At 39.7% G+C, this 18,090-nt stretch overlaps 1 protein-coding gene across 1 annotated transcript in view; it reads right to left on the reverse strand.

Moving 5' to 3' along the window:
- The window catches only part of Pex23 (peroxin 23), a 113,956-nt gene that overhangs the window by 69,145 nt on the left and 26,721 nt on the right, over positions 1-18,090 (reverse strand). Inside the window, exons 4-9 of the mRNA XM_068353780.1 lie at positions 16,116-16,268; positions 14,194-14,286; positions 13,237-13,417; positions 10,195-10,424; positions 7,850-8,700; positions 6,285-6,389 (exon numbers count right to left, since the gene is read on the reverse strand). Coding sequence (XP_068209881.1) covers positions 6,285-6,389; positions 7,850-8,700; positions 10,195-10,424; positions 13,237-13,417; positions 14,194-14,286; positions 16,116-16,268 — 1,613 coding nt within the window. The remainder of the gene's footprint in view (positions 1-6,284; positions 6,390-7,849; positions 8,701-10,194; positions 10,425-13,236; positions 13,418-14,193; positions 14,287-16,115; positions 16,269-18,090) is intronic.

Raw genomic sequence — 18,090 nt, forward strand, 5'->3', positions numbered from 1 at the left:
CCGTGGGTATCACCTGACCCCTCCGACTGAGACAGTCTGCCAAGACGTTCAAGTCCCCCTGGATGAATCTCGTCAACAGGGAGATGCCTCGATTTCTTGACCATATGAGAAGGTCCCTTGCGATCTCGTACAGCGTGAGGGAGTGTGTGCCTCCTTGCTTGGAGATGTACGCCAAAGCTGTGGTGTTGTCTGAGTTGACCTCTACCACTTTGTTTCGAAGAAAGCTTTCGAATTTCATCAAGGCCAAGTGGACTGCTAATAGCTCCTTGCCGTTGATGTGCATGCTCTTCTGACTTGAGGTCCACAGACCCGAGCATTCCCGACCGTCCAGGGTCGCACCCCAACCCAAATCCGACGCGTCTGAGAACAACACGTGGTTTGGGTTCTTGACTGCTAGGGATAGTCCCTCTCTCAGACTGATATTGCTGTCCCACCATTTCAGGCATGCCTTTACTGGTTCGGAGACTGGGATTGATACCGTCTCTAACGTCTTGTCCTTGTTCCAGTGAGAGGCTAGATGGAACTGGAGAGGCTGAAGGTGTAGTCTCCCTAGCGAGACAAACTGCTCCAGGGATGAGAGTCCCTACGAGACTCTTCCAACTCCTGACTGAACAAACGTTCTCTTTTCAGCATTAGTTGGACTTTGAGCAGGGCTTGTTCTATTCGGGTGGCAGACGGAAAAGCCCGAAAAACTGGACTGCGAATCTCCATCCCCAAATATAGAATAGTCTGGGATGGGATCAGTTGGGACTTTTCTAGGTTGACCAAAAGTCCCAACTCCCTGGCCAGACTCAACGTCCAATGTAGATCCTGCAGACAGCGATGACTGGACGATGCTCTGAGAAGCCAGTCGTCCAAGTACAGGGAGGCTCGGATTCCCGATAGATGGAGGAATTTTGCCACATTCCTCATGAGCCTCGTAAACACGAGAGGAGCAGGACTGAGGCCAAAGCACAGGGCTCGAAACGGGTACCCCACATTCCTGTAAACAAACCTCAGAAACGGTTGGGAATCCGGGTGTATAGGAATGTGGAAGTATGCATCCTGAAGGTCGAGAGAGACCATCCAGTCGCCTTCCATTAATGCTGTCAAGACAGCCTGGTAGACTTCATCGTGAAGTTTGTCTTGACAATGAACACATTAAGCGCACTTGCCTCTTACGTACTCCTGCAGTGAACGTGGCTGCCAGATCATTGGAGCCATCCCTGATAGTCTTGTTCCTACAGAGAACGTGGCTGTCAGATTATTGGAGCCATCCCTGATAGCCTTGTTTATGCATGACATAATTGTACAGCAAAACTTCAAACGCTCGAAAAAACTCCTAACAGGAGATGGTCTAGCTCTGAAGCCAACCATAAAATCTTGGAGCGTCTCATGGCCAGGCGCCAGGGAGAGTCTATGAGGTTTGAGAAGTCTATCTGGGCAGAGGCAGGAACTCCCAAGCCGAGAACTTCTCCTGTGTCATACCAGACTCTCGCTCTATAAGCCAGTTTAAAAGGAGGGAAAGCAAAGGCTGTCTCCCCCAAACTCCTCCTGGTGATCAACCAGTCGCCTAGCAAACGTAAAGCTCTCTTAGAAGAGCGAGAGAGCACTAACTTAGAAAACAACGGCTTCGAAGTAGCTAGGCCTAGTGTAAACTCTGACGTTTAGGCGAACGAGGAGCAGCAGTTACAAAAAGATCCGGACAAAGATCCTTAAAAATCAGCATGATTTATTTAAAGTCCATAGAGGGCTGAGCAGCTTTAGGCTCCTCTCCGTCTGACAGAGTCCCCAAGGGAATATCAGTAGGAGGGGGATCAGCAACTTCCTCATCTGAAGGAACTTTGTCCGACAATTGCCGTGGTGGCAATGCTTGACAAGCAGAGTCCACACGCAAAGGAGCAACAGTAGCAGTCAAGGACGCTATGTCATGTAACTGCTTAAAGGACTGACCAGCACAACAACAGGTGCGGGAGGACGCTCAACGTCAACTCGAGACTGCCTTGACTGCCTAGACTGAGCAGTCAAAACAACTCTTGACTGCGGTGCTTGACGCTCAACGTCAAAACAAGTCAACTTCGCTGGTTGGCGAACGTCCTGAACGTCAACAAGAGCAAGCGGCAGCGGCTGAACGTCCACAAGCGGCTGAGAGTCAACACGGGACTGCATCGAGTGAGGCTCTACAAAACGTGATTGACGTGACTTTGTAACGTCAACGTCAACAGGACGAGCAAAGGCTCGTTTGGGCGGCTGACGGCCAGGATCTCGATCAGCTAAGCGGCGAGGATCATCGTGAACCTGCTCAGCAGAATAGTCCTCCATAAGAGAGGCAAGCTTATTCTGCATGTCTTGCAGTACAACCCATTTAGGATCAACGGGAATGGGTGCGGTAAGAGACGAGGGTAACGTCTGTGACTGCAAAACCTTGCCTACAATAAGACTCTCGGAGCCTGTGTTACGCTTCTGTTTAGGCGTCAGAGCTGTCCCAATGGCTACAACCAGGACGCTGGACCTGTCCTGAAGGGACTTACTTTCGCTTTAAGGGTCTCGAAACCTTGCTCCACGGTTTCTTACGCGATAAGCCTTCGGATGACGAGGAGAAAACCGTCTCGCTCGTCTTATGGTAGGGGAGGTCTTGACGAGACACGCCTGAAACCATAGAGGGAACGTCTGTTCGTTGGTTAAAGCCTCTCGAACCCATAAGTCCTACGACATTACTTCTCCCTGGGGCATGGGAGCTTGCAAGAGGTCTCGGACTAGGCGAACGACAGGCACGAACAGACGAACCCTCTGTCGCAACACTGATAACACTTTGCGCAATTATCACTTTATCACTACGATTTTCTGTTTTGCACTTACTTCACTGAAATCGAATTTTTCAATAATTCACATTAGGCATAAATAAAACTGATTTCTACCTGAAGCACGCAATTCTACCCTACATCAAAAGGTTATAATTGTGAAATAAGTCGTATAATGTAAGCACATTAATACAAGCAAAAAACAGTAAACATATATATATAATAAAACGGAAATATATAAAGATAAAAGGATCAGTGACTGGGGAGGAGACTAAACACTAGTTCATTCAAAACTACGTTTTCAATCTCTCACCGTACAGTGCCTTGGGACGAGAATAAAAATTAAAAAAGTTTTATCCTTTCTCCCCGTACAGAGACTTGGGACGAGAGTAAAAAAACTGACTCGAGAACAACGTTACTCGCTTGGGACGAGAATAAAGATCGGAACGTTCTCTCTTCCTCTCTCTCTCTCTCTCTCTTGATTTCACACCGAAGAGAAAAGCCCACTCACCTTTCGTCAATAAACAGGTTATTTGACCAAAGGAAAAAACTGAAAGGACTAAGAAATTGAAAATTAACAAGTTCCTTTAAATTAGTATTTAAAACATTTCAGTTTGAAAGAAGAATGAACAAAACGTCAGAATCGATTTACTCTTTCTGCTAAGTGAAACCGTGATTCTCTCTCTCTATCGTAACGATAGAGCGCAAACTGCGTAGCATAAAAAAACCAAACGTTAGTTCATCTTTGAAACAGCACGAAGACTATTCAAAGAAAATCTTTCATAAAATATCTACTAAAAAATATTCATTTAATAAGTTTTAAATCATTTGCTCTGTAAAAGTTATTTACGATTGAAAGGGCTCAACGTTGTTTAACTTCGGTTTCCAAGTTAGGACCGCCTACTCTCGGATTAGGGGAGGAATAGGTAAGGCCGCATATAAACAAATCATTAAATTTTATCTTGATGTTTATTATAAATGGAAAGCTAATCGAAGAGGCCTAATAAAGGCGGGTGAGATATAAAATATATAGAGGAAAATCTATAATTAACAACAACAATTTATAACGTGATAAGATAATTTCTAAAAGCCTAAAACACACTTCCGTACTAAGGGAAGGGTCGGCCATTTTGAAAAGTCAAAGAAAGTCCAAAAAACAATCCAAAGTCATCAACAATTAAATCTATCCAAAAAAGAGTTCAAGATTTAAGTTGAAGATAAAACACCTGCACTGCGAAAGCTCAAACCAAAAGGAAGTACTTCACCAAGACTGTTGAAAAACTCCAGGTTAACAGCGAGTAATGGTACGTCTTGTCGATCAGACCGACAGAGAAGAATTGGAGCTATTTACATGTATATGCGGTATCTGGCCGATAGTTGGCGCTAGTGGGCACACCCGCAACCTTCATAGCGATCGCTCGCGAGTTTTTGTGTTTTTCTGTCGAGCCGCCGGAGGCTCAGCTATTATATATTCACCGGCTAAGTTAAATATTTAAAAATAGTAGGGGGTTTAAAAGTGAGTGTAGTTAGGGGATGAAAGGATACAAGAGAGATCTTTAAGTAATGCCTAGAGTGCACCGCTTGAGGTGCACTGACGTCAATACTAAAGGGATACGTCATCCTAAATAGTTGCTACATTCAATACACAACTCAATTCAGGCTAGACTGTTGCAAGCTCACCACAAGCAGAGCATTACTGGCACACTTTTTTAAGTATTCAATGAATTCTATAAACATAAATACAGTTTTGATATATTGTACACTAATAGGAATTCCAGCATTTATATATTATAAACCTGGTGATAAAACCTTTGGTACAATAAGTTTGGTTTTGTTGATTTGGCCAATGTTTGTAAGAAAGGTCACAACTTACTGGATACCTGCAGCTTCTGGTCAATGTATTGCTCCAAAACTGTATTCCACGCTAGATTATAAAGAAAATACTACACAGTACTCTAGAAGTTTTATTCCAGCTGTGACAAAGTTGTGGAATGATCTTACTAATCGGGTAGTTGAATCAGTAGAACTTCAAAAGTTCAAACTCGCAGCAAATGTTTTTGTGTTGAACAGGCTTACACAAGTCCTTTTATAGTTTATATATCAAATATCTGTTTTAATGTTGTTAATGTTTTTAAAATATTTTATTTTAATTTTTCATTACTTATATAGTTTATCTATTTCCTTATTTCCTTTCCTCACAGGGCTAATTTTTCCTGTTGGACCCCTTGGGCTTATAGCATCTTGCTTTTCCAACTAGGGTTGCAGCTTAGCTAGTAGTAATAATAATAATTGTTTGTAAGTTTTGTGTAAAAGCTAAGTTAATCAGTATGCCCTAATGTACTGTACATGATTTTGGCAAAGAACAAGAATTTATCATTAACTTTGGTTATAATTACATGCAGGTTTGATAATTTGGAGTTGGAGTTCCTCTGTAGTCAGTGCTGTGTCACGGTTCTCCACAAACTCCTCAAAATCATTTTCATCTACATTTCTCAACCAGAGGCTCAATTTCAGACTTACACTCAGGTTTAAAGCCTTCAAGCCTCTCTCTGCTACACAGTCTGACTGTAACCAGAGAGGAATTCAATGCACTACTATTTGGCCTGTCAAAGAACACGATAACTCTCCAGCGGTAGTATCACAATGAACTTGGCCTTGGAGGGAGAAGAAGAGTACATAGAAGGCTTCACACCCAAAAGGAGGGATGAAGGAGCTTGAGTGCTTGTTTGGCAACAGCTTAGGCATTGCCAAGACTGATTCTGAAGAAATTCTCTTTGGTTTCTTCCTCTTCTTCATGAACTTAATCCACTGCACAAGAGGCCACTTATCACACTGAGAATAGGGGGAAGCTGTGAGTAGTCATGCCTCCTGCAAAAGCTACATAGTTGATGAGGGTCTTCTTCAGATTTGTCCATGTACTGGTCACATTCTTGGCTAGGCTTACAAGGGTAAAGTCACATGTCTCCCTAAGGACACTACATCATCAACAAACAAACACTCAAAAAAAAAAAAAAAAAAAAAAAAAAGGAGTAAAAGCAAAAAAGTGCAAATCCTGCCCAAACAGAATGCCAAGAAGTACGAGTGTAATGAATGGTGACTGAAAACAAAGTGAAGGTAGCGCTACTTGTTGCATCAGCAGGGCCTGCACACCACCCAACAGCCAGCTTAATGGCAGCTTCAGCTTCACTGAAGTAATATTCTTATTTGAGGTCTGTGGATTGTAAAACATCTAGGAACAAATAAACATTAAAAATTAAATCGCTACTTGAAATTAGCTAAGAAAGTGATGTCATGAACATGAGGGATAAAAATACAAATATCATGGAAATGGGGACCTGGATTAGGTAGAAATGTAGGTAAAGGGTTCACAGGACAAATGAAAGACAGGCATTGTATCACATCCGACTCTAAAAAATGGAAATCTTAAATAAAAACTTTGACAATCAAGATAAACTATAAATTTAGCATACACAAAATTACAATGGTAAAATCTATGATGCATACCCAGAAAACGGTTTAACTTCTACTTCTTGTCGACTTTTCAGTTTCTGTAAGATATTTATCCTCCAAGGTTCCGACACTACAGCTGGACTGCCCTCACTAAGAAACCTAGAAAGAAAGTTCGTTTAATAAAATATTCTTTCATATGTATGAAGATATATGCATTCAAAGGCTATTTTTTCAGTAATGAAAATGGCTACTTTAAATTCATATAGAATGTGTTTCAAACATGAATTAATATAATAAATATGAGTCCTTTAAAATAGGGATGTTTTTAGCAGCGCTGAAAAGCCCATAGAATCATTAAGAGGGTAGTTGGTTAACAAGAGGTGGCACACAGGGGCAGGCATGCCATCTTTATTCTTAGGCCTATAACTAGAGGGGTGGTTGAGCTGTGAAAGTAATTTAAAGTATTTAGGTTTGCATAGTTAGGAAAAATAAAAAAAAATTTTATTTGTTCCTATTCGTATACAAACCTTTCAACTTTCAAAGTAGGGACACTGTCATTGGTGGAAGGAAGTCCCATACAGGACCGAGGAAAGTAGCTCTAACAACTTCCAACAGCTAATAAAAGGGATGTAGAAGCTGTCAGGGCCTTGGCCAGTAATAGCTTAAGAGGAAGCTAGTACAGTACTAGGATCCGGAAAATTTTGTTAAGGAGACGGCACTGGCAAAGTTATGACACAGACCTATCTCTTTGCCAGGGGGATTGAGGACTTGTTTCATGGCTGAACGTGATACCTTAGACAGGATGTATACCAAGTCCGGTGACGGAGCTGGGAGTGCCACACAACTACAGTACTACCGTTCTTTACGTCAGTTTGAAATACTTCAATTACAGCTTTAAGTCCCTCATTGTTAAGTATTATCCCCTTTGCTACGAAGCAGCGGTCCCCGCTCGGTAGCTGTCTCCACTGCCGCAATACAAACCAATACACAGCGGTTTTTAACAAGGGGAGCACTAAGAAACTAAATGACACTGCAACAAAGGGATCACAATCCAGAAAACACGGACTGCGGCAGATAAGCCCTGTAAACGAATAATTTTTACTATTGGGCACAGATACAGGCAATATTCTGTCTAAATTGGGTAACGCCCACCTGAGGAGAGAAACTACCACGAAGCAAACAAGTTGTTCTGAGTTCATTATCATCCTGATAAAAAAAGCAAGAACAATACAATAAAAGGTGTTGGCTGCTTACATTTACATATGTATTTACACAATACATGGGATTTTGAAGCTTGTATCCTTATAGGAACAAAATTCATTTCATCAAAGGCTTACCAAGCAAGAAGCGCTCAGAAAAAAAAAGAATATAAACCAAGACAAAGCGTAAACTAATGTAAGAAAAGATCCTAAAGTTGAGAGAGGAGCTTTCTGTGGCAGATGGGAGGGCACGGCTTCTCACTGGTACCACCTTTCAATAACCAACTACCTTATTAACGATTTTATGGACGTTCTAGTGCCACTCCACCCGTATTCCTATTTTAAAGGACAAAAGCTTCATATATGCATATGAACAAATGGGGAATTACTCCTGTAACAAGAAACAAATGCTAAACATACCACTTTGGCATGTTATTAGCTCTTATCCAGCACCCTCCTCCAGTTACCCACATCCACAAATGCTCTGCCTGCATTGCTAAGAGATCATAATTTGGTGCATCTTCTCTTAATATCACAAGGTTTCCTTTCACCACACTTGCTTCACTACCTGCACTGCTACCACTGACGTGTCGGAGGCGGGCTTCACTCCAGTCTTTACTTCCAGATTGGCGATCAATCATGTCACTTAATTTCCCTTCATCTTCCTCTTCTATCCTTGATGGTTCTGATTCAGAGACACAACCTTTACCTTCTTCATCTCCGTTTACATCACTAAGCTCCTCATTAAAAGTATCAAGTGTTTTTTCCTCCTGTGTAGCACTGCTATCATTACTTTCTAAAAACTGACTAGAAGCTGTGATATTTTTCGCATCCACTTCCTCCTCCGGTACAATACTTGGTGCGCTATCATCCACGAGACTACGACTATCCTCCAACTGTTGGTTATCCAGAGATGCATTATTTTCATCTTTTCCATTCAGACTCTCCTCTTTCTCTTCTAACTTTATTTTATCAAAAGCTGCTTGCATGCTGAATAAATCACCTGAATCATGTTGCAAATTGGAATTTACACTTGGAGTAGGGCTATTGTTGGCTTCACTGGAGGGTGAAACTTTCACGGTGGGAAAATTGAAAACCTGGTTATTAACATTAACAGACAATGGATCTGGTGTTGGACTACGACTAGGGTCTGGAGAATCTAGTGTTCCTAGAGGTAAGCATATTGATTTCCAAGTACGGCCTGTGAGTTCAGCTTCTGACACGCCTGTTCTGAGTAATATTGAGTGGTCATCCTTTCCTATACCCCATACCTGCAAAACAAGATGAACATTATTAAAGATACAATATAATACAAGCAAACTTTATTATAATGTACAACACTTTGATTTATGTTACATTGCTTATACAATTGACACTTTTCCCTACACAAAATCCTTACCCAATAACCTTCGCATTGTTATACAAAGAAAAGCGTCTTTTCTTCTTTTTTTAATCTGAAACCTACAATACCATATCACACTTTATTTGTCATGCCTACCTAAAGAAGGGATTTTGACGAAGGAAAAATCTATTTCTGGGCGAGGGACCTGTGTCGCCCAGTGAAATGCTCCTTAAAGCACCATTTCAAAGGTATAAATACTGCTAAATATACCAAAGAAAAAAGCTGCATGGAATATACCCAGCTCCCTCACCTGTAAAGGGTGTCGGTATTAAAACTGGGGCGAGTGATACCACTACCAGAGGTCCCTTTCCAATTAGACTTCTCCCTAAAACACTGCAGTGAACATATATTTTTCTATCATTCATGCATTGAAAGGGGAAGATTTTATGTCTGTATACTGTACAGTAAGCTTCAAGAATACTGTGTAGTGTAAGTACTATCACCTTCAGATTTAAACTAACTTCTTTAGGATAAAAAGGTAAATGACACATAAATTAACAAAATAGAAGCATTTCTGCTGCTTTACTCTAAACAGTAATACTGTATATAAAACTACAGGCATATACTAAGATTAGAATAAACAAGAGTAAAAATATTTTCAAAAAACATATTATATTGCCTGCCAACATCTTTAAGCAGTAAGTAACTTCTCCTCCCTACATACATTGCCATACACAAACTTAAAGTTTAAAACAAATATTTTCAGTTTCTGTTTATTTCCTTTTTATACTATTTCTGTTTTATCTTTTGTGTTCAATTCCCCTACATTACAAACTGTTACTGAGTAAATAATTACAAGCATACATGTTTGGAAAGACACTACCACAGAATATGCCAGTTTGGCTCTTAAAGACTGCTAACTAATATAAAAACACAGTCAAATGTTTTCATAGTTCATTTGCTAGGATTTATGTCAATTATGTAAACATTACTGTAAGCGTAAGTAGTTTCATTTGATTTTATTTACTTAAATTCTTATTTATTTGCTTGTTTCCATTCAAGCATCCAAGCTCTTAATTTCTTTTTGCTTTCTTTCAGTTATGCTTTATATTCTATGTTTTTTTCAAGTTTTTGTTATTTTAAAAGCCACTCCCATATTTTGTTATTGGTAATAAATATTTTAAGATCCCAAATAGGTTTTTTCATCATCAATTCATTATTATTTTTGAGTTGCTAGTAATGTATCCTAATTAAACCAATGTTATAATGAGACCTTCATCCAATGGATCACTTTACAATCAGTTTTTCAGGAACATATCCATACATTATAGCAAAAGTAGCCCATTTCTTTGAGCCTTATTATGCATAATGGCAAAATAATTACCTAGAAAAAGAACAAAAGCGTTAAAGATTGTCCTCTCACCTGGTCATTGGGCCCAACAGCAACCATATTTAAAAGGCCAACCATAAGTAACCAAGATGTACCAAGATCACTGTTTTGGCTCTTCCCTGAAGAACTATCGAATGATGCCTCTAGGCCTCTCCTGAACCATAGCCGATGGTCTCTGGTAAGGGCCCACACTGACTTCACCCCAACTGCAAGTTGGTGTAAATAGCTTCCTTCAGGGTGCTCCAAAACTACCCAATTAGTACCTGGAAAAAAAAAAATTCATTCATAAAATAAATTTTTAATTCATCCTAAACCACTAGAATATAGTATATATTATTATTATCATCATTAATATAACTAATAATTATTATTATGGCTGAGGGCTATGAAGCGCAAAGTAGGAGATGATGAATGGAGAAGTATTGAGTTAAAAGCTCAAGATGGAGACGACTGGAGAAATTTAACCGAGGCCCTTTTCGTCAATAGGCGTAGGAGGAGATGATGATGATGATGATGATGATTTATGACACTATTCACAAGAAAGCAATCCCTTTAAAATGCTGCTTCTGGATCATCAGGTATTTTTCACCTAATTAACATACAGGTTTTATGCAAGGCAGTGAGATTAGAAGTGCTGAGGTGAGGAAACTCATTATATAAGTAAAAGGTTTATATGAAAAGCCCTTTTTTTATATTATAAAAACATATTTTTTGTCATAATATCTCTATTAATCATATACAGTATATGCCTGAATCATTATCAAGGGAAGCTGAAATGCTGAATGGCCATGAGTGTTTTATATATGGCTATAGAATCCAGTAGAATGCTTGGGACTATACAGAGTCAGAAACCTCGCCTTTTGTAGCTTACAGGCTATTGAAAGGTATGGTAAAAAAATATATGGAATGTAAAGCAATCCTTTAGAATTGGTAAAATATAATACTTACCAGGAACATGAGAAATAGTCAATAACAACAAAAAACTAAGTCTTGTGACAGTGCCACAAATGGTAAAGGAGATGACATCGATAAGTCTGCAACTTCTTCTGCCAAAGGAATCATGGCCCGAAATAATTACCTGTACTGTATAAATTAATGATGTTAACCATTTGTGTAAAACAATAGTAAGTAGTGCTCTCAACTGGTGACTTAACTCTTACCTGTTTTACTCTGCCAACTATCACATTACATGTGGGTTTCCAAAACTTGCCACAGACAAAAAGACAGTTCTTAGTTAGTTGCTCTGTCCTTTGACCCAAGTAGAGAAACAATAAAGCAGAATCTTCCCTGAAGTAACTTGTCTTTTGCAACTAAAGCCTGATAGCTCTTATTAGACAAAAAACAAAAAAGTTCTCGCTACCCGATGTTTTGGTGGTTCTGACCCAACGATGACCAACTCCTTGTACATTAGATCTTCCAAGAAGTAAATGCTAGAATGATGGCCATCATTATCGTGAAGTTCACAAAATATATCTTATAACAAGGCTCTTGAGGAGTATTCACAAGGCACTAATGGACAAGAATTGAAGCTCAATCATGAGCTACTCCAAAGGAACCTTTCCTTTCAAAGTTGTGGATCAACTACACTACAAGAGGAAGGATCTATAAAACTTGGATGAATATGGACTCCCTCTACAAGAACTTTGAAGAGGATTAAATTGGAAAAATAAAGATCCACTAGATTCGATCAGTTCAATACCCCATCCACTGTTCTCACCGTAGGATAGGCTTTGCTTGGCCTGAGAGGGGTTAGAAGTTGCAATTCTGCAAGACCTCTACAACGTTGAATAACTTCTGGTGTGAAGATGTATTGTGTCCAGGATGTTTGTGAAAGTAATAAGTACAGTTGCATGAGACTTCCTCCAAGACAAGGAATGTTCAGCCACCATGGATGGTAAGCTTACAAACTATTCCAGCTTTATTTGATGGAATCAGTAAGAAAATCATCCTTGAGCAATTTTACAAGATTTTTTTAGTACCAACTTGAGGAATACTAGCAGAGAAAAAGCAACAATGAGATCATTCCAAGGATGTAGCACCTCACCTATCCTTGAAGATGCTGGGTCCTACTGGGCTTAACGAGTTTAATTTGTAAACAAGGTTCATGATGTTCCTACTGGACATCAAAGAGCCCTGTTGTTCTGAGATTTTAGCAACCATTCAACCAAACAAATCAGAGAGCTTTGGATACAATGCAACAATACATCAGTACTTGTGTCTGAAGACGAAAGTGAAGAATCCTTGGCAAGTAAGGGAACATCTTTAATTGCCTGTGCTCACCACCTTTCATATGACCCCATTAACAAATTCAACGAATGTTCAAGCTCCATTGAAGATATTCCCTATTATCAAAGACAAAAAGTTTGAATATTATACGTATAAATCAAAGTATTTTCATAATCTTATACAAAACAGATGGTGCTTAACATGGAAAAGCAGGAAAGTGAGCTATTGAAATTGGTAAATATTCTCATTATTACTCCAAACCATCTCAGATAACTAGAATAGTTATGAATCTTCAAGAACACGAGTGGATATAATAAAAACTAACGTAACAAACAGGCACAAAATAAAGCTCAAATCTACAAAGTCTAGGAAACAACTTGCTGACATTATGGAAATGTATGAACAAGTGAAGCTGTTGCATAACTTAAATCTTCAGGCCATACACATTACATTTATGTACAGTTGGACACAGGAATTCCTGGCACACTTCACTCTGAGGAAGTAAACCCTCCCACACCCTAACTGCACAGCAAGTTCCTGTATGCAGCCCTGACCACACCCTTTGCCAACTCTCCCTACACTAGCTGTTTGGTTAGTCATCATGCGGTAAGGTGTGTCAGGATTTCTTGTGTCCAACTGTACAGTACAGTGCTGCCTTCATAACGAGTAAGGTAAATAATGGATTAACGGATTTCTAATTAAAAAAAACTATCAACGAATAAACGACTAAAGGAATAATCACTTGAAAACAGAGCTTTTAAAAGCTAAAAATCCTATTATGAGATCCATTAAAACATGGATTTCTATAGTCATCCCTTGAAGAACAGAACGACAGCATCTTACACTTACCCGTTGGTGTATCTCTGGTCACCCCAGTCCTGATCAAAGCATGTCCATCCCAAGTGACAGCCCAGACACGTCCAGAGCGCCCGACCCACACAGATGTAACATCTTTATCTGCTGGTGTAGGGATGTGTACCCAATTGCATCCTTCTGGGCAAGTTCCGTCGACCCCACCTCTCACCATAACCTTAATATAGAAAAAAGCAGGTTAATTTATTATATGTTGGTATGTTGATTAACAAGACAGTAATTGAAAACTTCGAAAATGTACACTTGAACAAAAATACATATTTGTCTTTAAACAATAATTCTGGTTTCTGGCTTAGAAATCAATACATTTGGACCAAAATACAAAAAAAAAAAAATGATCCTAACATCAAATGACAATACCTGTATTAATTGCCTTTTACAAAAGAGTATTGGAAGTTTATCTACAAAACACAAATTGTCTTGTTATTATAATCAAAATCAATTCTCACATCCATAATCAACATACTAGCAAAAATATATTGAATCAACAGTTGAAAAAAATACACATAATAATAACATGACAATAGCTTTATATATTAAACCAACACTCATCCTTATATTGAAGATCATTGTGTTTAACCCTTTTACCCCCAAAGGACGTACTGGTACGTTTCACAAAAGCCATCCCTTTACCCCCATGGACGTCCTTGCAAAAAAATGCTATAAAAATTTTATTTTTCATATTTTTGATAATTTTTTGAGAAAATTCAGGCATTTTCCAAGAGAATGAGACCAACCTGACCTCTCTATGACAAAAAGTACGGCTGTTAGAGCAATTTAGAAAAAAATATACTGCAAAATGTGGCGGGAAAAAAATAACCCCTGGGGGTTAAGGGTTGGAAATTTCCAAATAGCCTGGGGGTAAAAGGGTTAAACTAAAAGATGCTAAAAGATCACAATAAATAAAAAAATTACTTATCTGTCATAACTCACCCTTCCAAGAGCTGTCACACCCCAAACCATGAGCTTATCTGCATCGTCCCCCGGTACTTCCCCTCCGCCAACACATATATCTATAAAGGGTTCCTGCCAAGAAAAAGCAAGCATATCTTAAAAGCAAATTCTTAAGATTCAAATTGCTTCTGAAAAATGTAAAGGAAAAGAACTTGAGAAATATTTTTCTTCTTATTCAGCTTAGGAGATTGCAAAGTATTTACATATTAAGTTTCATGTTGAGATCCCAGACAATCAAAGACAGGTCAAGGAAATGGAATAAATTCACATATTAACAGAACAAACTAGAGAGGCACTCAGTAGAGAGCAGACCTCCACTGCGGCAACTTATTTCTTGACCTTGTCATTTGACTTTAACATATATTAATTGGAGTGGATTTTCATACACTCAAAGTTTAAAGTTTCTGTGAAAACAATGTCCAAACTTATGGCTGATTACGTGAATTGGACATTTTGCTTGACTGTGACCTTGATCTTGACCTTCCAAAATTTAATCATTTCCACCTATTTACGTAACAGATAGTCCCTGCAAGTTTTAATACTCTACGATTAAAATTGTGGCCAGGAAGCTGTTCACAAACACACGCACACACACAAACAAATGGGCAAAAACATAACCTCCTTCCAATCTCATTGGCAGAGGTAAATATAATGGACTTGATTCTCAACAGTCATGATATAATATGGAGATTTATAAAAATAAAACTGAAGCTGTAAATATAAAATTGATTACTCTCATTCTATTAACTGGATCAATAAGACCTAAAAACTACTGGGGTTGTTAAAATAACACTCATTCAATAGTGAATCCATTGGATAACCCATAAGAGAACCTAAAAGTATTGCTCAGCTGTTGCGTTAAAATACTTTACAGTTATGATATTGAATGAACGCACGTTACTACAACCTGTGTTTTTTCAAATACTAAGGTAAGCAAAAAACAACTCTTAACCCTTTTACCCCCAAAGGACGTACTGGTACGTTTCACAAAACTCATCCCTTCACCTCCATGGACGTACCGGTACGTTCTTGCAAAAAACTGCTATTTAATTTTTTTATTGCATATTTTTGATAATTTTTTTGAGAAACTTCAGGCATTTTCCAAGAGAATGAGACCAACTTGACCTCTCTATGACAAAATTAAGGCTGTTAGAGCAATTTTAAAAAATTATACTGCAAAATGTGCTTGAGAAAAATTAACCCCTGGGGGTTAAGGGTTGGAAATTTCCAAATAGCCTGAGGCTAAAAGGGTTAACAGTATGATAAATGTAATCTAAGCATAATTCATGTTAATATGCTCCAGTTCTAGCTTTTGAGCCTAAAAATCATTGTACGGCAATAAAAATATACAGTATCTCAATGGTAAAACCTTCCTTCTGGACAGAACTTCTTCCACTGTCTTGGGTTAGAGTTCTCTTGCTTGAGGGTACACTCGGGCACACTGTTCTGTCTAGTTTCTCTTCTTCTTGTTTAGTTAAAGTTTTTATAGTTTATATAGGAAATATCTATCTTAATGTTACTGTTCTAAAAATATTTTATTTCAATTAGTAATTACTTCTCTTATCTCCTTGTTTCCTTTCCTCAGAGGGCTATTTTCCCTGTTGGAGCCCCTGGGCTTATAGCGTCCTGCTTTTCCAACTAGGGTTGTAGCTTAGCAAGTAATAATAATAATAATAATAATAATAATAATAATAATAATAATAATAATAATAATAATAATATTCTGGAGATGCAGGGAAGAACCTAACATTATTCAAAGAAAGGACTCACCAGAATTGTAAAGGTACCTCCTTGGTAACTCAACTCAGCACTACTGTTTCTTACCAAGACATTTACAATAAAAGATAACATAAAAGTTGATACTTCACAAGGTTGAAAATAAAGTAGTATACAAAACATACCTGGGTGTGATCCTGGTGGATAGAGGGAACTGCTGACCAAGTATCAAGGGCAACATATCGTCTGTACCTCACCCATTTACGTCTCCTCACGCAAGAATTCCATTTCCTATCGGCTGAGTAACTTCTAGGGAAATCTATGGCATAGGTCCAAGCCTAAATTCAAACAAAAAGAACTCAAAATCAAACAAATATATAAATTATTTTTCAGAAGTAATCTGCATTTTTCCTAACTAAACAAACATGAATCCTTTAATATGAGTATGGTTTCAGGAAAGTTGGATTTGGGTGTTAAAAATCAGAGGGGCTTGATGGCAGGGGGAAGCACATCCCACCCGACAGGCCACTAAACTCTCACTTCGACCTTAAACTTACCACTTGAGGGGTGGTTGAGGCAGGAAATATAATTGAAGGACTAGGATGGGCACTCAATCCTGGGAGGATTCCAGTGGGATGGTGGGAATGCCAGGAGAAGGAAGTTTCTGGGAACGGGTGGTAGGCCCCAAAACCGCCGACTTCACAGCCTAAACAAGATCAAGAAAACAAGGGGCGTCCTTCAAGAACAGCATCGTTCCCAAATGAGCTCCCCATACCTGCTTCCAAGACTTAGGAGGAATGCCCTGGAAAGGAATGGGTCGAGAGGATGGTCGCTCCAAGTTTTCTTTGTGCTCATTTTCCTTGCGGAAGTGAGCGCTGTCAACCTGTCCTGCCCTATGATCAACCTGAGCAGGAAAACCTACACTCCTTTGGGAAGGAACTTGCAAGGTAGGCTGACTATAGGACGAGCGCTGGTGAGGCGAAGGGTGACAAGGAAAACTTGTGTGCACACCCTCATCAGTTCGCACAGGTAAGATGTACAGTAGTCTATCTGTGTGAGCTCATCTACTTGTGCGATGCGTGCAGCGCACGCTAACAACGTAGAACTCACCTTTGCTCTAAATAAAGCTTCTCGTGCTCGCGGGTCTAGATAAAAACTCATTAGAACAAGCAACGTGCGTAGTGATAACCTGCTCGCCTTCCTTTGGTAGAAGAGCTCACCTTCCCAACTCACAAGGTGATATGGTGTGCAACACTGCACAAGACAAGTCCGCTGGAAGTTGGTCAGCGTGCTTCCTAGCACGTCTAGAAAAAACAGAATTCTACTAGCCTTTTCCCCAACAGGAGAAAGGCAAGTCTTCCTTTCCCCTTAAGGGAGAGGAATGAGCAGGCAGTAAAGCAGGTTCTTCCTTGCAAGAAGGAGAGGTCAAAGAAGCAAGCTCGCCAGAGCTCATCCTTACATAGCGTAACCAGCTCCGAAAAGCTAAGTTCTGATGGATTAGAGTGGGGCATGGACAAGTCCAATGACCTTTGGTTGAACCCCCCGGGGGGAGACCACTCAGGAGTAGGCCATCTCTCCTGTGGGTGGGAGGGATGAACAACCCCTTTTGCTCCTGATGGCAAATTTCCTCGCAGGGAGGGGGCTGCTGCGCAGAAGCCGATAAAGGGGATCTGTCCCTCGAAAGGGAACATCCTCCCACATCTGGTGGGCCCCTCCCTCGAAAGGGAAGATTGTACAACACCTGGAGGCGGACCTCCAGACACCTCACTTCATCTCTCTTCTAGCAGAGCAAACTAAGCCAAAAGATCAATTCCATGAACCTCAACCACTGAGAGGGCACCACTCCCTACAAACTTGACAAGGAGACTCCTGCATGCAGGAGTAACCCCTGCATGCAGGGCAGAGACCATGAGGATCTGTCTCCTCAGCGGACATGAGGGTGCAGCACCGGCGCCCTCCACGACCAGGACAAAACTGCATTCTTTAACAGGATCTCACAGGCAGTCACACCTCAAAATAGAAAGAATGAAGGAAATTTATTTGCTTATTACACCAGTTCAAAATTAAATCTTTTTAAGTTTAAAGGTTTTAGCGGAGGAGTAAGACTTCTGTACTCCACCAAACCGAAATAAAAAGGGACGGTTGTTTACTAGTGCTACT

This window comes from Palaemon carinicauda, chromosome 30, assembly GCF_036898095.1.
Source record: "Palaemon carinicauda isolate YSFRI2023 chromosome 30, ASM3689809v2, whole genome shotgun sequence".
Lineage (NCBI taxonomy): Eukaryota > Metazoa > Arthropoda > Malacostraca > Decapoda > Palaemonidae > Palaemon > Palaemon carinicauda.